Raw genomic sequence first — 22,044 nt, 5'->3', positions numbered from 1 at the left:
GCCGTCCTCAGAAGAAGATGAATGGTATCTTCTGGATGAAGTGGTGCGATGTGGCAATGTTCTTCGAGAGCTGCCCCATCTCCCTTCGCCGGGGCAACTGGTTCCACTCATAGCACACCTACCGCATCCCTGGCAACGTCGAGAATCTTGAGTGCGACACGGCGTTGGAGATCATTGTGAATAAAACCTCGGTGCTTCCCGCGTACCCCTCTCGCTTCACCGGAAGGACCGCCGGGGACTAGCACCAAGCGCCCCGGACAACAAGTACGCTGCCATCATGATGAGCATCTCCCTGGGAACCATCACGGGATCGAAGCAGAAGGTGGTCGCAAGCTCCAGCGAGAATCCGGAGGAGCCAACGACGGAGTACGTCTTCCAGCAGTCCCGCTCTGTCTCCCCTCTCTTATGAGCTCTCACGGAGGGTCATCGATACTCCGTCATCCCCCGTCGCATGAAGAGGGACACGGGCAACAACACGCCCAGGAAGAAGTATGTGATGGCACTCCGCATGTCTGTCAAAGCGTCGAGTGACGACGTGGTTGTAAACATTGTGCGCCTTGAAAGAAGCAATGTCGTGTTCAAGAACGTGGACCCCCTCGATGTCGGCGCGCTGACGAGCCCCACCACACTATACCAGACCGAGCACCGCACCGACGTTGTTGTTTTTTGCACCTATCGCGGCGACAACTTGTACAAGGGCAAGAAGCAGCACAACACGGAGTTCGAGCTCGTGATGTGAGCGGTGGATTCCGTACACGCACACATGCACGCAATTTTGTCTTGCCTTCTAGTGCACCAGTACCTCTTGTCATTGACACCACGGGTCTTTTACGTGATTGTCTCTTGCTTGCTCTCATCCTGAGATCTCTTCTTCTGACGCTCCCGATGTTCATACGTGCACCGGCCCGAGTACGCATATATCCATAAACACACAGGGTCGGGGGAAAGCGCAGAGCTCCCTGCTCTGCTCTCCTCTCCTCCCCCCCCCCCACCCCACCCCACCCCTTACCGACTCGCCGCCTTACGCAAATTGTGTTCAATTGACCAAAAGTGCGCAACCCCTTTCGTACAACTGGGGTGCTGCTGGTACTTGTAAAATCGCCTCCCTATTCCCTCTACCCCGTCCTACCGAAGATTGCACATCGGTTCGGGTTGCATCTTCCCTCCCTCCCATCCTCTATTTTTCACCCCAAAAAAAAAATTTTTTCCACGCGTGCCTTTGTATTTGTGACCTTCCAAGCACGTGGTGTCTAGCAGGCTTTTACATTCTCCTCCCCAGACCACAAAGTGCCGCCCTCATGTAGAGAGAGATCCACCAGCACGCCCCACACAAGCACACACCCCTGATGTGGGTACCTCCAGTCAAGTTTGGGGAGAAGTGCAATCATACACGCGTAGGCGTGCGTGCGCGCGTGGGTGGATGGAGGTAGGGGGAACCCCGCCGGGTTGCACCGTCATCCATTTTTTCTTTTCCTGTCCGTTTCGCCGCACCCCACTACATCTCACATGAGGGCGTGTTCGGGTCCACGAGTATCGCGGAGCACGCCCCAAGTAAGTGACGGCTCCAAAAGCTCGCGTCACGGTGTGCACGCCATGAGCGGGTGGGGGCGGCACGTCCCCTCCCTTTGGTCACACGCGCCGCCGGCAGGCAGGGTGATGTTCGTTCAAAATTCTGAGGGGGCGTTTCGCGGCCGCGGTTTTCTTTTTTGGGCCCCTCGGGGGTTGGGCACGCCCCCACCGGCGCGGGGGGCGGAGAGCACACCCGAGGGGCCCACAAAAGAAAACCGCGGCCGCGAACGCCCACCGGAAGCCGCAAGGCACCGCGAAACCCGAGGGGGAAACCTCGAAAACAGCGCCAACGCCCACCAAGAGGGATAAAAATGCTCGCGACAAAGGCGCTGAACCCTCAACCAGCCACGAAGGCCACACAGTCCGAGGCCAAACAACCGCCCCCCCCCCAACGCGCCACGAACAAGAGATGAGCAGACAGCAAGGCATCACAGCCCCTTCGGCGGCTTGGGGAAGGTAATGCTCGCATGTGTTTTTAAAGGTGCACATGCGTTCTCCGAGGAGCCGCAAGACTCTTAAAAGGGGAGGAATTCCTTTTCGCCAAAATCCCACACATCACGACCAACCCTTTCCCAGGGAGCCTCCCTCCTCTTCCCCGCACCCTCGTGTAGCAAATTAACCCTTGCCCCCTCCACAAAAAAAAAACACCAGGATAAAAATTGATTCTGATCGTGGAAATGAAATAAGCCAACCCCCAAGAAAAAAGCCCCCGTGAAAAATTCTCGGATTGACCTGGGCCAATTCTCAGAGCAACCGACCTTCCACGCAGCGCTTCAAGGCAGCGAAGCTGCCCAGTTCAATAAACACCAGACTGCCCCCCACTAGCGGTAAAACCAGCACGGTCCAGAAAACCCACCCACGCACTGGAAAACAGGAACAAAAACGCCGCCCCCCCCCTTGCCTCCGGGTAGGGGGCGGCGGCACCAAACGCCACCAGCGACAGGAAAACAATTCGCACATCCTCTGATCTCTGGGAACGTTCAGACTGGCAACGCCCAGATGAGTCCGCAATGGAGGCCCATTTGCAACCTAAAGTAAACATGGCCAGCGGCGCCCCAATGACACACACCGAGCGAATTTATATGAGGGCGCGAGTGGGGATAATATTGAACCCTTCCGTTCCACCAAAAAAGCGGTTCAGCCCAAAACCTGGCGCTTCGAAAAAACAAAGCCAAACACAGCGCAGCCGACCCTGCCAGGTGACAGCGCCCAAAAGAAAGGCGGAAGGGCCTGATGGCGCTTCTGCTTCACTCTTTTATTTTCGCATCACTGGGAAAAACAATGAACAGACGAACGCGCGCCGACACCCATGCGCCCCATTGTTCCGAAAGGGCCTTCTGCCCCCGAAAAAAAAACGGCAGGCAACGCCAAAAGCACCGCTATCACCACGCACGCCCCCTTTTCAGCGCAAGCGCCACACCAGCCCCCAAAGAAAGGGCCGAGCACCCGCAACACGGAGGCGCAACGACATTTTCTGGGCACCGTTTTCCCAAGCCATTACTTCAGCAGAAAGTCGGAACAGCCCAAACAGTCCGCCAGACGCGACGCCTCCACAAACACGCCGCAATTATTCGAACAGGTTTCACCGAGATCTCGCCCCAGACTTTCCCAAAGCCCAGCCGCACCGAAGAACGTGCGACCGGACGGCGGACCTGGTGGTTGCGGCGCGGTGGCCGGAAAAGGGAAGAATAGGCGTCGCAGAGAAGCACGCAGTTTGATTACTCTGTCAGATTTCGGAGGCGCACACGCATTGCATTCTAGCAGCACCTTGACATGTGGCACATGACATGATGTAGAGTAGCTGTGGTTTGAGTCGAAAATTACCGATTCACCACTAACAAAAGCGGCACATATTGTAGAACGTGTCAAACCCTCCTCGGTAAATGGAAATGGCGAAAGCGAAAAAAAACTATGAAGAGAGAAATGCCACCACGCGCTTATGCCGAGGAACCGCACCGGCTCGTTTTCTTTTCCTACGGCCACGCATGGCACCGCACGGTGGAGCAAAAATTTCGTTTTTAAAACGGTCCTCCGCTGGCCCTTTAGGGCGCGAGAATGCTTACCGCTTTCCTTTTGTAATTACGACATCTGTCCCTAAAAGCTTCTTTTCGCAATTTCATTATGGACATCCATATAAACCAGTGGAAAATTATGGGTTGGGTGTCGATCTTGGCACCAAGCTGGTTTTCTGTCTCGGGAGATTCATCCCAACCTTGATTCCAGAAAGTGCAAAAACAAGATGAAAGCGCATAGAGCGATATCGCACCGAGGATACGATACAGCCCACCAAAGGGAATATTTGCTTCGTAGAAATAGGTGCCCATATCACGCGCGATGGGCAGCCTATGGTTTTCCTGGAAGCCTCCTAGGTCTTCCCGTTCAAATCAGGCGACCCATGGGGAATTTATTTTGTTTCCCCCCCAATGGGTGTAGAGGGGGGGGCGAACTGCACAACTCCATGTAGTCCTCCGCCCCCCCCCCCCGATTATAACAAAACTGACGTTTTGGTGCGTAGCAGGGGTTTTGCGCACCCGAATATGAGGCGGGTTCAAAGCGGTAATGCGGGCGCACCCGATTTTTTTCTCGCAAGGTGTAGTCGTTAACTTTTAGTTTTGTTGCACTAAAAAGGCGGTTTTCGGAAAAAAGCGCGCCTTGGTTTGGCGAACGTTCTGTGGAACAATCCGGCTAGCCCAACTCAGCGGGCAAATCTTTCCTCTTCAAAAAAAAAAGATGTGTGATTAAAGATGCTTGTTAGTGGGCGTCGGTTTTCCATCGTTGGGAATATCCAATGGCGCAGGGACATGACTCATGCCGCTTTGCCCTGGTTTTTTTGACGCAAATCGCTTGAGAGCAATTCCCGGCAGCCAGCAAAGCTAACATAGACGCCCCCAAGGCTGATGTATAGCCCAAAAGTTCCCAAAGCCGCTTGTGGTGCGGACGATGCAGCGTATGAATGCGTTATCGTCGCTGAAAATCTGGCTTTCGAGGGGTAAAGCGGGTGATCAGCCCCCATGGCGGCTACCACCGCCGAACGCAGCAAAACGTTCCCTTCATTCTTCCCTTTGCGCGTGCGCATGGGGAGGCCTGGCCCATAAAAAGGGCGCGCCCGTAACGGGACTCACGGGACCCTCCGCTTCCAGAAAACCTGGCCCGGGTTATGCCCTGGGGGGCCCCGCCGGCGCCCCAAAACCAAGACCGCCCAGCATAGATCGATACCGCGCGGCCGCCAGAACCCACCACACACAAAAAGGAGCGAAACAAAGCGAAACAGGATACGCTCCGGATTTTCGTAGACGTAAGAAGGGCAGCCGGGTGGCTCTACACTTGGGAAATGGCGGGCAAAGCATAGAGACAAGAACACAACACACCAGGTGAGTGTTTTCAAAAAAGGGTTAACCACGGCAAGGAAAAAGAACGAGAGAAAGCGGTAACAGACACAGCTTTTTATCATACAAAGTGAAAAAATAGCCGTAGTGAATAGGGAAAAAGCCCAATAACAAGGACAGAACGTCCTTCCTTCAAGCGCAACAGCGCCGTTGATTAGCAAAACAACGGTGGGCTCTGAAGATACGGGGTGCATGCGCTTGGTTTCTCGCGGTACTCGCCGTGATCCCTCCAATGCAAAGGGGGAAAATCTTTCGGAACTCAAATCAAATGGAAGCTCCTCTTTCCTCAAAAAATAGAGGAATGTCCTGGGTCGCCGCCCACTGGCCGAGCAGTGGATTGAGGTGCCGCTGACCAAAAGGAGAGAATGGCAACCTCCAGCGCAGGAAACAGAAAAAGTGCTAAGACTGAGAAAAAAAGTGCCCGTGATGATCCGGGGAGGATTTCTTCGGGGAGTAAGAAAGAAGCCGCACAGCATGCCAACGAATCAATCCGTCACTCTTTCTTACAAGAAACCCCTCGCTTTGGTCAAGGCAGAATTCCATACATCACCGAACAATGAATGCCATCAGACAAGAAAAGTAGGACCCAATTGGGAGGTAGACGCGCTGATGTGGTGTATATATATTCTTTTGCGCGCATGAGTAAACCAGCGCCAGGGCTCAAAGAGACGCTCCGAGAGCGTGCCGCAGTTTTTTTGAAATGGGGGACGTTCTTCACTCAAGTCCTTTTTTCTTCGCGTAAGCAGCATCCCATGGCAAAGACTGAGCTGCTAGGGAATGGGGATCTGCGACCTGAAGCGTTTTTTTTTGCTGTTGCAAATGACGACGCCGATAAAAAGCATCTGTTCAACCCATGTCGGTTTTCAGTAAGCACATGAAAGTAACTGCAACACCCCGTCTTTTGGCAAATCCCCGTGATTGGCATCGCCCCCCCCCTTGGAAACCACAGTTGCTATAAGAGCAAATTCGCGATTTCTTTGAATAGTGTAAATCTTGTACGTTTTGTGGCGTGAACAAGTGAAATCAAACCGGGTTTACTGTGCACGCACCCGTCAAAAGGGTATCACCTAGTGGGGTTTTGCATCCATGAAATCAAAACGACAACCAATCCCCGCGTACGCGCTACGGTTTCGAGGGCCAGGCGCCCAGACCAGAGGCGCCAGGATGGGCTTAAGATGGGAAAAACCTTTCCCTCATTTCCCGTTTGGCAATCGAAAAGACTTCCAGAAAGCGCTTATAAGGCTGCTGAAGTCATCGTGCTGGTGCAATTTGCAACTGCCACGCATGGGGCATGGACGCGCATGTGCTTTGATTGGGGCTTTCTCCCCTTTTGCTGACGCAGAGAACGCCCCCAAAAGCTAAAAAAGCACACGGTTGCAGGTACCCCAACTTTCATCTATTTTGTTCCGAGTTCGTTTGCCAGCAACGTCTCTCGTGAAACAGTCCTGTCAAACATCGCTCGCGGGGCGAAAGGCAGCTGCGCACGCCAGCCACAGAAATGCCAACCGAGTCCTCACCACGCGGCCCCCAAAATCTAATCCCACCCACGCCGACCCGCCCAATTGCCGCCGACCCGCGCCCATTGCCCCAGCCCGCTCCCCAGTCCGGCTAAAGGTGTTTCGCCAGCCGGCGGCCTTCGACAGGGCGTCTGGGCTCGGGTCGGCCCCTCGCCCGCTTCCCGTCGCGCGGATGGCGCCGGCGCTTTCGCTGTCGCGGGTTTCCTTCGCGCGCCGCCGCCCGGGGCGTGGCCGCGGGCGTCCGTGGGGCGGGCTTCTGGGGCGCCCCGCTGGCCGGGGTTTTGGTCGGGGGCTGGGGGCTTGGGTGGCGCTTCGCGTGCCGGCGGGGGGCCGCCCCGTTGGGCGCCGGTGGGGGCGCGGCGGGTCAGCCCCGCGCGGCCCCGGGAAGCCCCCCCCCCCTCCGCGGCGAAGATCAGGCCGGCGCACCAAAAACGCCAGGGACCCCATTCCCGAAACACGAGCACGGGCCCGCGACCGGCGGGGGTCCCAGAAGATCGCCTCTACAGATCTCCGTGGTCATGTCCTGGGCGGCTGTGCGCGAAGGAAACCCGCGACAGCGAAAGCGCGGGCGCCATCCGCGCGACGGGAAGCGGGCGAGGGGTCGACTCGAGCCTAGCCGTCCTGTAAAAGGCCGCCGGTTGGTGAAACACCTTTAGCTGGACTGGGGGCGGCCTGGGGCGATGGGCGTGGGTTGGCGGCGACTAGGCGGGTCGGCGTGGGTGGGATTGGATTTGGGGGCCGCGTGGTGAGGACTCGGTTGGCATTTCTGTGGCTGGCGTGCGCGGCTGCCTTTCGCCACGCGAGCGATGTTTTACAGGATTGTTTCACGAAAAGATTTGATCATGTTCTGTGATAGAATGGAAACAATAGGAAAACAAAAAGTTATCAATTTGCCACAGAGAAAGTCGCATGTGGGGAGGGGAGAGGGCCGACAAGCGTTGCAGTAAGTAACGGTAAGTCGGAAAAATAGAGCGGCTGAATCTAATTGTCAGAGAGGTAATAAATGGTACTGTTTCGTAGCAATGTTGTGAATATTGGGAAGGCAATTGGTTGCTGCTTCCATGAAGCTCCTATCTTTTATTCTAAGGGACGCTTGGGAGGGCTCGAACGTATCCTGAAAATTTCCACACTAGCTGTGAAGCTCTGAAAACGTAAGGAAAGGCGCAGCCTGCACAGTCTCGTTAGAGAAATGCACAACGTGGACTGTCGTTGGGGGTCCTTGCGAACTGAGTGTCACCCTTTCGATGAATTTGGCCCACTTTCACGTTGCTTCATTTCCTTTTCTCTCCTTACATCAATTGTACTTACCGTAAACATTCAGCACAGTGCATAACATAGAAGCGCGGCAGTCAAAATGGCGGTCCCAACGCGAGCGAGAGTTCCTCTCTCTAACCAGACTAATCTAGTTCATGAGATCTATCACAAGACCACCGTTCAATCCCCGCGGACACAGACGCATGAACCATGTTTTGCGTCAGAGTACGGCTCCGAAATATTGAACTACTTTTTAGAGGTTGAGCGCGTGGTTTACACTGAGAGGAAGTACATGGACCGCCAGTCGGAAATAACTGATCGAATGAGAAAAATTCTGATAGACTGGCTTATCGATGTCACGACAGAGTTCAAACTTCACTCTGAAACGTTTTTTCTTGCCGTAGACATTATTGATAGGTTTCTTTTCCTCTACAGTATCCCGCGCACTAAGCTGCAACTTTTGGGTGTTACAGCTGTCTTGATTGCAGCTAAACACGAGGAAGTGTGGCCGCCAACAGTGAATAACTGTGTCGCCGTGACAGCTAACACGTATACTTCAGCTGATGTTATTGCGATGGAATTTGATGTCGTGACCGCGCTCCGATTCAAGTTTACTGTGCCCACGACATATCCGATAGCTTGCCGCTTCTTGGACAGCTGCTGCATGGAACCTGCTGTACGTCACGCAACGTTAATGTTTTTGGAGAGCGCTGCCCACTGCTACCCACTCCTGCAGTACCTGCCCTCACATATAGCAGCAGGGGCTTTCCTTTTAGGAACGTTTTTAATTCGTCACAGCAGGTCACAGGACGCCATTTCACCTAGGCGTCTCTGGGAGATCGAAATAGCTCGCTTTGCGCACGACATTCGATTTGAGGACATACAGCCGGTTACCGAGCACCTTCTACCCTTTACCCAGCGCTTGTGCTCTGCTTCTTCGCGTCTTCAGGCCTTACGACGCAAGTACTCTTCTCGCGATTACGACTGTGTCGCTTTTTTGGAATTTCTCTTTATTTAAACGTCTGAGTGAGGGATAAATCTCCTCGGATCTGCTTTCATGAAAAAACACTTTTTTTCATGTATATATATATATATACATCCTACCATAGAATTAGTTTCCTTTGTTTTTAATTTCTGATCCTCTTTTACACAGCACACACTTTCATGGTCACCTTTTTTTTTTAGATATATCAACAGTGATTACCTGTGGTGGTACTCTGCTGTTTTGCTCGTTTTGCGCCGTATACATCTTTGACTTTTTATACTCTCTTCGCTTTTTTTTTCAGTACCAAACAGCGTAGAGTCAAAGAAAGCTCAAAACTGGCCTCGATCTATTTTTTTTCCATCATCCGGCGTCTTGAGTTGCATAACCGCTCCAGAGCATAAAGAAAGCCCGATAATTACAGACTCTTCAGTGTGGAGTGTTAGAGGGCTCATCACTCACTATATGGACAGGCTACGCTCCCCCCAAATCCCCCTGCCAGGTCCGCACGATTTCTGGTCTTGAAACAGGTCCACGGGTCTGCGACCGGCGGGGTGTCCCAGAAGTTTGCCGCCACGGATGTCCGTGGTCATGTCCTGGGCGGCGGTGCGTGAAGGAAACCCGTGACAGCGAAAGCGTCTGTGCCATTCGCGCGACGGGAAGCGGGCGAGGGGCCGACTCGAGCCTAGCCGTCCTGTCGAAGGCCGCCGGCTGGCGAAACACCTTTAGCTGGACTGGGGAGCGGGTTGGGGCGATGGGCGCGGGTTGGCGGCAATTGGGCGGGTCGGCGTGGGTGGGATTAGATTTTGGGGGCCGCGTGGTGAGGACTCGGTTGGCATTTCTGTGGCTGGCGTGCGCGGCTGCCTTTCGCCACGCGAGCGATGTTTGACAGGACTGTTTCACGAAAAGCTTTGATCATGTTCTGTGATAGAATGGAAACAATAGGAAAACAAAAAGTTATCAATTCATGTAGGTCCTGGAACACTGCTTTTTGCTCTGGGATTCAGTGCGAAAGGTCGTTCTCAACGTGTATTCTCGATGCCTCGTGGTGCTCTGTTTTTTTTCGTGCAATTTTTCTCTGAAAAGAAATCCCTTCCCTTTTTTTTTCAAAAAAACAAATCTTCACATCCTCTGAGAAACGCATGGCTATGCTACCACACTGCAGCAGCAGCAGGTAAAGAAAGAGTAGGGAAGTAGCTTTGACAGCTGAATTACACTCCAAAAAGACAAAATGAAGAACAGTGTTGTGAGAACGCAGCCTGGTAAGCATTACGCTCATGCACCACTGAGCGAAAACTTGCCGTTGGCGATTGGCGCCAATTTTCACGACGATCCCATCAATCGAAGCACACAAAGAAAAAGCCACAACTTACTTTTAGATAAGAAAACTGACCATGCACCTCACACAGTGTATTGCTATAATGGCGAACCATTTGGAAGGTCTCGCTCGGCCACCGAGACCGAGGACGACGGGTTTATCTGGAACGGATGGTTTACTGAGGACATCAGCACAGAGGATTTAGACAATTTTGTTGTTAGAATGCTGGGCTACTTCACCGAGGATACTTCAGAGAGCAGCGCAGAGAGCGAGCGTGTTCGCAAAGTAGGCATCAACTTTTTTGTCATGGACGACAGCATTTCCATCACTGAAATCGGTCAGAGAAACAGCGGCTTGGTTGAGTCGAAAATTCTTTCTCGTCGGCAGGTTCCAAAAGACGTGCGAAACCCAAGTGATATTCTTCATCTGAGTGACTTTCACGTTGGCGGTTCTGTTAATATTTACGGGCAAACGTACCATATCGTTGATATGGATAAAAGAAGCCGTCGTTACCACCGCGAGGTTCTCCAAAAGGATGTCCCGGACGCACAGAGCATTCCGCAGGATTCATTCAGCCGTGCGGCTGCAGCTGCCGCTTCACGGTCGACGAAACGAGTGGTGACCTCCGACGATATGGACCGCAAGCGCGCCATTGAGCAACAACTAACGGGTATCTACACGAAGCACTCTGCGGAGGATATTGCCATCACAAAAGAGTTTTTGAAGAATAAGATCAACGAGCATTTGACCTATCTGGCGCTCTGGGATGATCGTGGCAACCTCAGCGGCGACTTACACTACTGCATCATTAGAGTTTACCTGGAAAACACTAGCTTTGAGATTGCCGAAAGTAGGCCGGAGAACAGCGGCCGATGGGGAGGACCAATCTTGATTCACCGTCAGCGAATCCCACATCCGTCTGCTGATCTGACTCAGAGCAGATATCAGCAGCACACGTACGGTAAGCTGATGAAAAACGATTACTTGAGCCCCGAGGATATTCAGGTTGGCGAGACATATATGATATACGGAAAGCCATTTTATATCTACGACAGCGACGCTTTCACCCGCAATTATGTCAAAGAGAAGTACCAGGTAATCCTCAAGGACGCTATAGATATCACTCCTTTCGTGTCGCCGGAAAAACGGACTGCTGTCTTTTACCCACCTCCGCCGAACGGGTTCGGGAGTGAGCATGAAACGCGAAGCAACTGGCTCTCTTTGGTTGCTAAGCCGGGAAGGATTGACCCTGAAATGGTGCAGCGCGAACACGGTCGGGTGATGAACTTTTCAGCAAAGTTAGTCAAACCGATCGTTGCGGGTGACGAAGACAGAGAGTTTGTAATTTCGTTTCATCGTGAAACCAAGGAGCTGGAGATCTGGGAGAAACCGAGGCGCAATTCGGGCATGATGGGCGGTCGGTTTCTTAAAAAGGGAGCGCACCGCAAAGACATGCCGAATGGGACTACGGTACCCTTTTCTCCTGATGATTTTCAGGTGGGTCAAGTGATCATCATTTACCGGCGTCCATTCCTTCTTACGGGTCTCGACGTAGGAACCCAGAGAATTCTCGATGGCACCGACAAGGACGTCACCGAGGATCGCATCAAATATCTTTTGGTGCTGCTGAAGCAGCAGCTGAACCTAAAATTCACACGCGCTAATGAGGCCTTCCTTGGACTTGGACCGCAGGGTACCCTTGGTTATGCACAGGTGAAGGAGTTCCTGCGTTCTTGCAGCTGCAACATCACCGACGAAGAGGCGCTTCTGGTTCTGCAAAACTTGTCCCCTGGCACCAGCGGCGTGATAGGCTACGACGAATTTCTGCAAATAATGGACGTGTCATCCGAGTCTATGGACGAAGCTTCGCTTACAAGTCGCTCTGTGCGCAACGTACATATGCTCAAAAATGAGCAACTGAAGACGAGCGCCGCTATTTCCGAAGAGAAACAGCGACGCAAGTATCTCTGTGACGTGCTCAAGTACAAACTCATTCAACGAAAGGGGAATGTGCAGGAGCAGTTCCGCGTCTTGAGCGATCATAACCCCAATTCGCGACTAAACCGCGACACGTTTCGCGGTTCCCTCAACAGAGTCTTGCAATTCAACGTAAACAAAAGTGACGAGGAGACGCTAGTATCTCTGCTTTTTGACGGTGTCGAGGATGAAAATGGAGACATCACATACAAGCAGTTTCAAGAGTTTGTGGATTCTGTTAGCTCGTGAACGACTTGTTCGAAGATCTCGTTTTCGACTGTTCTGTTTTTTGCTTTCTTCTACTGGTTCATGCGAGCTTGTGGCCTGCTTTTTCTTTCTCCCCTCGACGTGTGTTGAAAACGTACGCATAGAGTGTGTGGTGTGTGTGTTTAGGGCGGCTGATGTATCAAAAGTCCTGGTCACAGTGGAACTCTCGTGACAGCAAGGCTTCCTTTTTATCTTCCATTTCACCCGATGTACCCCTATATATATATATATAATTTTGTCGCCATTCGTGATGTAGCGACCAAAAAATTCCCCCGAATAACCATAACAAAGAGCTTATCAAGAACCATTCGTTATTTTTCATGCGACTCTGAAACGGCCTTTCGGACTTGAGTCGAGGTTCTCGCTTTACTGTCTCCTCCTCCTCAACGAATGCTCTCCTCCTCCCCCCCCCCCCAAATGCGACATTCTAACAGGATGGGAGGCGGGGGAGTCATATATGGTTGATTCTCTTCTGTACGTGTAGTCTTGCCCTACTTTGTGATGTCTCCGTTTGCTCTCCTTTGGTGTGCTTGGGGTTGGTCCCCGTTCCGAATCAATTTTGCGGCTGCAACTTCCTCTCATTTGATAGCGCTGCCCGTGGCCTCGTTAGGCATATAACTCACAGACAGCAAGTGTTTTCGACCTGCCCGGTCTGGTGATTCCCTGAGTGAATGCTATGGCGGACGTCGCGGTTGCTGTTCGGGGCCGGTGGCACACAAGGCGGTGTCAAAAAAGTATCCGCCGTGAGGGTCGACTATTGCAACTGGGTGCTCAAAGAGAGTACACGAGCGCTGATTGACTCCATTCACCACCCTCTCGTTACTGAGTACCTGATCCGTCTTCATGAGAAGCGGGTTGCGCTGGAGAAGTGGCAAGAGAAGTCCGTCACCGACACGAGAGCTGAGGCTCTTTTCAACAGTGTGGATGGCTCTCCATTTGACTACGTGCGGTGGAATACCAAGTACCGTGACGAGCTCGACGTCGCTGAGAAAGCGTCTATTGTCTTGCGACAACTGGATGAGAATGTGATATTGCGTGATCAGCTCCAGTCCAAATGCGCACGCAGTGAGGGGGAGGATGAGATGTTTGACATGGTCAAAGAGGACATTGCTATGCTCACAGATCAGCTTCAATCACTGGACGGTGACTTAAATGCCGTGATGGAGCGCCGGATCGGATCTGAAGACATGGTAGGATCCTCAACTAACACGTGGAATATCAAAATTGAAGGGAAGGCGGGCGGCGAGGAGGCTAGTCTTTTCGCCGCAGAGCTGGCGGAGATGTACCGCGCGTATGCGACAGAGGTGCGCAAGTGGAAGGTTCGTCCAGTGCCCAAGGAAGACGGCAGTGAAACTGCCAACTCGAACGAGTTCCAGGTATGTGGGGAAGGGGTGTATCGCAATATGCACCACGAGATCGGCGTCCACAAAGTCCAGCGCGTGCCGGTGACAGACGCCGCAGGAAAGATGCAGACCTCCACCGCAGTCTTCACGATGATGCCCGTTCTGGATCCGGTGTCCGTTGACGTTCATGAAAGTGACTGCAAGATTGACTTCGTTCGCGGCTCAGGCCCCGGCGGACAAGGCATGCAGAGCAGCTCCAACTGTGTGGTACTCACGCACAGGCCCTCTGGTATATCTGTCAAATGTCATCAGTCTCGCTCGGCCCTCGGAAACAAGGAGCTCGCGTTGCAGATGGTAGCGCAGCAGATTCTGGCGCAGCGTGTGAAGGAGCAGAGTAGCTCTCTGCACAAAGCGTGGCAGAGCCAATGGAGCACCGGGGAGCGTTCTGACAAAATGCGAACGTACAATTATCCGCAGAATCGCGTGACGGATCACCGCATTGGGAAAGACTACGCGTTGTCCTCCTTTATGGAACGTGGCAGTGGCCTACAGGGCCTCCACGACCAGCTCAACAGCATCAGTGATCAAGAGCAGGTGACCAATGTACTCCTCAAGCACATCAAGGGTGGTTTTGGTAGTGTTGTGTAGGCGGTTGGTGCAGTGGACGCAGGCGTTGCAAGAGCGGGCACTACTGCGGTTCTCTTGCATACCATGGCCACAAGTGAAGGGTTCTGCCCTCCCGTTTTCTAGAGAGGATAAGAAAGATCACGTCCTATCATGGAATCTTGTTTTGCTTTCCTCAGGAGAGCGGGGTGTGACCCTGCCGCCCGGATTTCGTTCTTCTCCGCTGTTATTTTAGACGAGAGTACATTATTTCGGGGTTGCATTGCATACCTAGCCTTTGGCCTGAGGTGTCGTCGTACGATCCCCAATGGGTTCGCCCCGCCATCGCGTTGGAGTCGCTGCTGGACTCGCTTGGGCCTACCCTGGTACTCTCTCGTTTCTTGCTCTCTGTGTATATTTCCATACTGTCTACGCAAACGGCAGAAAAGGGTAGGGGAATTTATATATAAATATTGTATACATACATTTTATTTTTCAGTCCACTTACTAGCGTGCTGAATTTGTCCGTATACACCTGCCACAAGGGAGAGCTCCCCCCCCCTTCTCCCATACACACACACACACACAAAACGCACCTGGGATAGCATAGGATATCCTTGATGCACTGCTCCCCACCATATATCCTATGAATTCATCTAAACATATATAATACATATATATATATATTTATATTTTTGTTATCAGGTTTCATTTCAGCGTGCGCCTCCCATGTCTGCACAGGACGCTACGAAACCGCAGTCAGGCACTGCAGCTCAGCAGGATACGAGGAAGTCCGCACCGGAGTCACTGTTTCAGCGATGTGTGCGCAAATGGATGAGTGTCATTGACTATCTCTCCACCACCTTCCTTGGTGGGCCACGCTGCATTAGGTTCTCTGACGTCATCAATTTTCACAAGTGCATGATGCCTTTGGTCTGCGGTGCCATGATGTGGAGGTCTGGGAACTTGTCCGCGACTGCGATGACTTACACTGCATTGCACGGCAGCTACGGGCTCTGCTGGTACCTGAAGCACCTCGTCTTCCCAGACCCACGGTGGGATGTGAAGATCACGATCGGAAGTACCATTTGCGCTATCACAACAGTGCTTGGTCCTTATTGGATGATTGCCTACAACGCTATCATGGGAGGCACAGAGCGATCGAACCTCTCTCTTTGCGCCGCAACAATGGTGTACGCTCTCGGCCTGGTGATGATGATGGGAGCAGACGGGCAGAAGTACTTTGTTCTGCGAGAGCGCAAAGGTCTGGTTACGAACGGCTTTTTTGCCCGCACACGAAACCCCAATTACCTTGGTGAGATGATGATCTATTCGTCGTTTGCCTTTGTTTCAAACCACATGAGCTCCTGGGTGGTCTTGCTGGTGATCTGGACGTGTGTGTTTCTCCCGTCGATGCTATCTAAAGATATCCGGATGAGTCGTCACGCTGGTTGGAAGGAATACGTGGCAAGAACAGGCTTCCTTTTCCCCCGTATTTTATGAGAACTAAAACTAAGTACCGCCTTCATTGGGAGGGCTGGGGTAAGAAGGAGAGGAGGGTGCTAGTTCGCTGAGTAATATCATGCGCTCGGCTTGCGGTCAACCTTTGCATCTACCTCTCACCAACAGTTATTGCCAAGAAGTCCTGCCGAATATGTTGTCGTCTTCGTCTTATCAATTCCACAGAAATCCGCGAGGCTAGGGAGAGGGGGGGGGCCTGGGTACAGATATAGCCCACTCTTTACATGGGAAGGGAGGGAAAATGAAAACATTAGTCCACGTTTCCATGATAATGCATCCACCACTTTCCTTCTCTTGCACCTGCAGTCTACAACGCTTTTCTTCTATGTGACTCCGGGGAAGCGTTGCGTCGTGCACATGCCGACTTGCCCGTTTACCAAATGACTCATGCGATTATTCGTTGTAGTGCTGTGTGCCGCCCTCCACGTTTGCTCTTTTTCGTACATCCCCCCGCTTTTTTTTCGCCGCCGTTTCGCTTGCACACTACTCAATCGGTGTGCTGTTTTGTGGTTTTATTTTTATTGAAAAATGAAAAAACAACGCTGAGGCGATCCAAATTCCAATAATACGCAATCCTCTCAAGGTCATCTAATATTCTGTAACCGCAGTTTCGACCGACTTCCCCCCCAAAACACACACACACACACACGCATACGCTCTCTTCAGCTCGACGTCCGATCGAAAGCTCTATTCCGTGGCACAGACGTCAGCCATCGAGAAATGTATTCCGCACCCACGACGGTTCACCGTAACCGGAGGCCGTACCCCCCGCAAGACACTTCCAAGCACTACACTGAGGTGGTGCGGAATGCTGTGAAGGAGTGTAACCCGATCTACTGCGCCATCAAGCGTCTGGGTCCCGAGATCGCGTTTGGCGATTTGGAGCCTGCTGAAAAGGCAGCAGTGCTGATAGCGGCCCTGCTTGTTGTGGCTCTTGTCATCGGTGGCCCCACTTACATTCTTCGTCAGATGCTCTCGTAGGGAGACGTTCGTATGTCGACGCCTCACTCTCTCTCCCCTCCTCTGCTATTGATTTCCTTGAGGCTTAGTTGTCTTCAGAGGTTCCACGGTTTGTGATGCACAAATTTCCCCCTTTTCCATCCCTTTCGTGGCAGAGGCTCAATAGTGAGTGCTGCTGTTTGTATCTGGATATATGTCTGAGGAGCAGGAGAAGTTTGAGCCCTCCCCCCCCTCTCCCGCCGAAACTAGAAGTGCTGTTGCACTGCATGAGATGCCGTTGGGCAAAGGCAAAGGGGGCGGGGGAGGGCAGTGATGCGTGTGAGGTTTGGTTGTCATGAAAAGTATTGAATGCTTATCGCGCGATTGATGTGCACTCATCAAGCCAAGCGAGTAGCAGCGCAAGAGCGTGGAGGATGACACTGATGTCAAACATGTCGGCGTTGGGAACCACTTCCTCCTCTTACCCCCCCTCCCCCCCCCCCCCCCCCCCCCCCGATCCTCGTCGGGGGCGCCATCTGAAACATATTTTTTTTTGCATCACTCCGTTCAAAATCACCGCTTCAAGCTTCCTTTGGGGGTACCTGAAAAGATGTCTCCTTGTCATTCTTTTCATTTTCTCTCTTTCCATTCTCCACTTATTGAGAGTGCCGCGTGTGCGTTTCTCTGGTCTTTTCAACTCGCACTCACCACCCCCGTTTCTCGCCAGGTACTGCACTTTGTTTCACACTCGGTCCGATCGCCACGCTCTGTATCGAAAGGCCTACCCCTCCCCATAGCAAAAGAGGAGCTCAAAGAGGACACCCAATTGTGGGTAAAAGAGGTCGGGGAGAGGTGTATGTAGCGCAGGAGTCTAAAGGCCTGCCGAAAGGGTCGTGATGCGCTGTTGCATATTGTATCGTTGGGCGACAGATGCAGTCTGAACCAAGGTGCTGACTGGATAGATACGTACAACTACGTGCGCTTCGGGCCTCCTTTGCAGACCCCCTGTTTTCCTCCTTTCCATGGGTACCATTAGAATCGAGATGTAACGTTTCACAAGAAACGGTTGGGGGGGGTCTGTGCATTGCAGTTCATGTATATTCTAAATCATTTCGATCACCAATGTTTCTCATCCCCTTTCTTCCCCTTTGTTTTTTGTTCCCCCTCTACCCCACCCCCTCTCTCTCTCGTTTCCAACTCGACGCTTCCCCCGTATACATGCATACAACTGTCATATGCGACTTGAAGTATATCAAACCCAACAACAATAAGAGCAGCCCCCCCCCCCCCCCCAAAAAAAAAAAAGGCCCCAGTTCACACAACAGTTAAGACAAAAAGGGGGAAATCGCCGTTTCATATATGTTTGCGCGTACACATTCATATATATATTATTTCCCCCGACCCCCCCCCCCCCTACCTTTTCCCCCTACTTATTTTTTTAGTTATTTAGAGAGCGCCCCGATCTTTCTGGCTCGTGATTTCTCTTTTTCCCCCTGTTTTTGTCTTCCCCATTTATCACACCCGTGTTTTTTTCCCGCCCCGTTTCTCCCCCTTCCCACCATTTCCGGCACGTGGCGTATATTTTCTATCAAGAATAGTAAAAAAAGGAAAGCATTTTTTTCTAGAAGTACGACACTCAGCTCGCCCCCCCCCCCTCACGTGTGCTCTTTCCACCGCGCGTTTTTCTCACTTTGCCAAATTCTTTCCTTAGGGACTTGTCAGGCACATCCCCTGCGCGCGCGTGTGTGTAAAGCAAAGCTTCCATTTACTGGAGACGAATCGGCGCCGCAGAGCCCCTGCAAAGATTTTCCTCTACCTTTTCCCTTGTTCGTGGGGCAATCGATCGCTTAGAGGTGCATCCACCCTCCCTCCCTCTCCAAGTGCGTCGCCAGTGGCTTAGTGACTTGGTGAGACAGTAACGGCAAATCGCTTCTCACCCATTAGACAAAAGAGGCTTTGCATGACATTGACGGCTCTGCGTGTGTGTCAGTGAGAGCATACCAGCAATTCTATTCCCGTACAGAATTCTTTTTTCGCTGGTTTTCTCTGGTGTTTGGTTACTGTTTCCTTCCCTGTTCCCCTTCAGCCTCGCACAGTACTTTCTTTCCTCATATTTTCAGTGACTTTTCCCTCTCCTCCCTTCCTGGCACGTTCTTCACCCCTTCCCTCCCTCCCCCCCTGATTGTGACTCCATATTATTATTATTGCTCATCTCGTCCCCGTTCCTCTTCTGGGGTATTTATCTTCTAGCGTTTTCTTAAAAAAAATTCGTCTTCTTCGGTTTCCTTTCCCTTTTCACTTGTTTCACTGTGTGCTTGTTCCTCTCTCTTTCTTTCCTTTGGTTTCCTCCCCCCACTCTGTCTCTCTGTCTCTCTGTCGGTCTCTCTCTCTCATATACACTTTCACACAGCCTCTATTGCACAGTTCGATACTCTCGTTTTACCTCATTGATTCACTCTACCCCTCCTCCTGGTCCCTCGCCATTTTTTTCTTTCGGGACTTTCAGTCAAACACTTTATCTATTTTTCTATTTATATTTCCCACTTGTGCATTGCGCGCCCTCCTGTTCCAAGCGACGTTGTGCGCACTATTTCCACCAGAAAGCCAACGCGCAGGAGTCCTACAGCTTTTTTCGCACTTCAACCGTCTCTGTTGTGTGCGGTGGAGGAGGAAAAAAAGAATAGAAAAAGTGGAGGCTGTGAAGGGTCGTTTTCTCTGAATGTGTGCATGTCCAGTGCTCGAGGTGATCGTCTCGGCGTGCCGTGATTTATCCACTACACAAGATACGACTCATATGTTTATTTTCGGGTAAGGTAGCTGTACACACATACCCCCTCCCCCAAACACACACACACACCACACATATACCCAGGCATCTTTAAAACATTATATTAGGACAAATCTTTTTCTCCCTCTCAGTCACCCTCTCGCTGTATTCCTTTTTCCTTTCTTCACGCGATGGCGGCAGTTCCACCGTTCCTTTCGTTGGCGGACATATACGACTACCTGCCCAACTTCGATGCCGACTGTGACCTCCAGGTCGGCGACTGGGTGGTTATCCAGCCGTGGCGCATAGCGGCGTTGCTCGGTCCGTTGATCAGTTCCTGGGAAACTGCGCCGCAATCTCACGCAATGCCCGCTACTTCTTCCGTGCCTCAGCACACTTTGAGTCAGTTCCTGCCTGACCCCCTGACGCTCCGGAGGCGATCACTGTCATGGAACCGTGTTGCACTCAACCCCCACTCAACAAAGTTGCCCAGGCTGGCTCCCTTGTCTATGGCGCGAGCGCATTACTGCCAGCGAAAGAGGGTCCACATGGCTGATGACAGCCCCACGAACGCAGGGAACAGTAAGTTATTGGATGATGACGCAAGCACCGGAAACGGTAACCTGTACCTGCACGTGCGCTTGGGCTTACTCACTCCCTCCCGGCCGTACGTTTTTGGAGGTTTGGATATTGTGGAGGTGTTGGCGTGGCTACCTGATGACGCATGCGCCGAGGAGGACACGGCGGCGAGTGAGCCGCCCCACTCAGTAAACCAAAAGCCAGCAGTTTTGTATTTGAACCTCCTCACAGGGGAGACACTGACGCGCGAGGAGGCTGTGTGCCGGACATTGAAGCGGATGCCATCATACAACTCTTCTAACAGCACATGGGCCTCTGCGATCGAGGAGGCTGCTGAGAAAGAATGGCAGCAGTGGGTGCTTCGGCGAACCTGCATCACGCAACAGCAACCCTGCATGTAACCACAGAGCCGAGACCATTGGCGTCGCAGCGGCATGGAAAAGAGGGGTAGGTGGGGGAAAACGGTTTGACTAAAAGAGACGGTCTGCACAATAAGCGCCGAGGTGAGCACGCCGTCGGTCCTGTTTTCGTCGTTCTTCCATGGTGTGTCTTGTAGCCGTGGAAAGGTGGGGGAAGGGAGGGGACGGAGGATGGCCATCGAGCATGTAGGCATTGTTGTCTTTCCTTCCGCCCCTTTCCCTTTTTATTTCCTTCTCTTCTTCCACTGCCAATCTACACTCTGACACACAGACGCACAGCCACACGCATCTCTCTTTCTGTTTGCTTTTCCTCCCCTTACCTTCCTTGTGCCTCTTCCGTTGTGCTGTGCGCCATATGCCTGCGTGGCCCCGTCTCTCTCTTTTCAGAAACAAAATACTCCGTCCTTTACCTCCATCGCAAGTGTAAGAGAAACTGATCTCTCACAAACTAAACGTTAGAGAAGCGTGAGCACAGCGGATGTACATCACCACCAGCACCTGTACATTACCATTCGGGAGTAGTGGTGGTGGGGAGCTTGAATGTAGTGGAAGGGGGAGGATGATGCGAGGGGAATCTACCAGATGCACCTTGTAGCTGGGTCTCATGGTCGTGAAGATGAGGCTGCTCCCCTTCTTTTTAATTTTTCTGCTTCCCCGTATTCAGAGGGACTTGTAATGTTAGATCGATTGTGTGTGCGTGCGTGGGTCTGTCATCAATGGAGGTCCCCTTTTCCTGCTTTTCAGTTTTTTTTTTTTCGGGGGAGAGGGGGCAAGCAGCTCTCGAGTGATCGCCAAGTATCTTTTTCATTTTATAACCCCCCCCCCTTAAAAACGAAATGTGTTCCGCTCTTCAACCCGTTTATCAGACGATATGTATAAATAAATATATATGTTGATATGTAATTTATATATATATATACATGGACAGATGGGCACACTCTTTGTTCCTCACTCAACACTCGATTCTCCGTCTCCCTCCCTTTCTCTTGGTTTCTCCATCCTTGTGCGCGCCTTTTCCCTTCACCTTTCTCCCTGAACTCCCCCCCCTCCGTGTATCATTTCATATATTTTCCTCCATACTGTTCTTCTAGTCATACTGGAGGGAAGCGTCAGCAATAGTGTGGGGGAGATCTGCTAAAAAACAAGAGGAGTGAAAGAAAAAGCCACGCAACCCCATGTAACAAAAAACTTGACAGAGAGGACGAGTGTGGACTTGAAGAGAGTTTGCAGTGGTTAGCCATTTTCTGTTTTATTTTATCGCCCGTTCTACTACTACCAATCCAATCTTTCACTTAATGCAACTCCGTTGTTTTCTTTAGTGGTCTTTCTCTCACCCCCCAACCCCACTAACCTCTCTGGCAACTATCTGAGCCCCGTTTCATTTACTTTTTCGCTCTTTCGTCTCTCCAGGGGTCTTTGAAATTATTTTGATTTTTTCTCCTCCCCCCCTCCCCCCGAAATCCACCCTTTGCTGATGCCAAACCACTTGTGGTGGCGGCAGAGTCACACACCTGCGACATGGGGGAGACCAGTGCAATTTATCGCCACGGGTGTCGACAATCCAGTCCCGAATGGCGCTGCATTGGAGAGACCCGCGGCAGCG

The 22,044-nt window shown here is 52.0% G+C and overlaps 7 protein-coding genes across 7 annotated transcripts; all 7 read left to right on the top strand.

Moving 5' to 3' along the window:
- Positions 1 to 451: 451 nt before the first annotated feature.
- On the top strand, positions 452 to 739 carry JKF63_04652 (uncharacterized protein; the record flags this gene model as incomplete). Its single annotated transcript, XM_067900633.1, has 1 exon — positions 452 to 739. One exon carries the CDS (start codon positions 452 to 454, stop codon positions 737 to 739), a length of 288 nt encoding a protein of 95 aa, XP_067756654.1.
- A 7,087-nt stretch (positions 740 to 7,826) lies between these two features.
- On the top strand, positions 7,827 to 8,744 carry JKF63_04651 (uncharacterized protein; the record flags this gene model as incomplete). Its single annotated transcript, XM_067900632.1, has 1 exon — positions 7,827 to 8,744. The coding sequence occupies one exon, from the start codon at positions 7,827 to 7,829 to the stop codon at positions 8,742 to 8,744; it is 918 nt and encodes a 305-aa protein (XP_067756653.1).
- Positions 8,745 to 9,939: 1,195 nt separating this feature from the next.
- JKF63_04650 (uncharacterized protein) lies at positions 9,940 to 12,252 on the top strand (the record flags this gene model as incomplete). Its single annotated transcript, XM_067900631.1, has 1 exon — positions 9,940 to 12,252. The coding sequence occupies one exon, from the start codon at positions 9,940 to 9,942 to the stop codon at positions 12,250 to 12,252; it is 2,313 nt and encodes a 770-aa protein (XP_067756652.1).
- Positions 12,253 to 12,941: 689 nt separating this feature from the next.
- JKF63_04649 (uncharacterized protein) lies at positions 12,942 to 14,261 on the top strand (the record flags this gene model as incomplete). The annotated part of the gene is made up of 1 exon (XM_067900630.1): positions 12,942 to 14,261. The coding sequence occupies one exon, from the start codon at positions 12,942 to 12,944 to the stop codon at positions 14,259 to 14,261; it is 1,320 nt and encodes a 439-aa protein (XP_067756651.1).
- A 684-nt stretch (positions 14,262 to 14,945) lies between these two features.
- JKF63_04648 (uncharacterized protein) lies at positions 14,946 to 15,719 on the top strand (the record flags this gene model as incomplete). Its single annotated transcript, XM_067900629.1, has 1 exon — positions 14,946 to 15,719. The coding sequence occupies one exon, from the start codon at positions 14,946 to 14,948 to the stop codon at positions 15,717 to 15,719; it is 774 nt and encodes a 257-aa protein (XP_067756650.1).
- Positions 15,720 to 16,457: 738 nt separating this feature from the next.
- On the top strand, positions 16,458 to 16,718 carry JKF63_04647 (uncharacterized protein; the record flags this gene model as incomplete). The annotated part of the gene is made up of 1 exon (XM_067900628.1): positions 16,458 to 16,718. The coding sequence occupies one exon, from the start codon at positions 16,458 to 16,460 to the stop codon at positions 16,716 to 16,718; it is 261 nt and encodes an 86-aa protein (XP_067756649.1).
- A 2,916-nt stretch (positions 16,719 to 19,634) lies between these two features.
- JKF63_04646 (uncharacterized protein) lies at positions 19,635 to 20,423 on the top strand (the record flags this gene model as incomplete). Its single annotated transcript, XM_067900627.1, has 1 exon — positions 19,635 to 20,423. The coding sequence occupies one exon, from the start codon at positions 19,635 to 19,637 to the stop codon at positions 20,421 to 20,423; it is 789 nt and encodes a 262-aa protein (XP_067756648.1).
- Positions 20,424 to 22,044: the final 1,621 nt, after the last annotated feature.

Source organism: Porcisia hertigi, chromosome 25 (assembly GCF_017918235.1).
Source record: "Porcisia hertigi strain C119 chromosome 25, whole genome shotgun sequence".
NCBI lineage: Eukaryota > Euglenozoa > Kinetoplastea > Trypanosomatida > Trypanosomatidae > Porcisia > Porcisia hertigi.
This window is presented reverse-complemented; position numbering and strand designations above follow the sequence as displayed.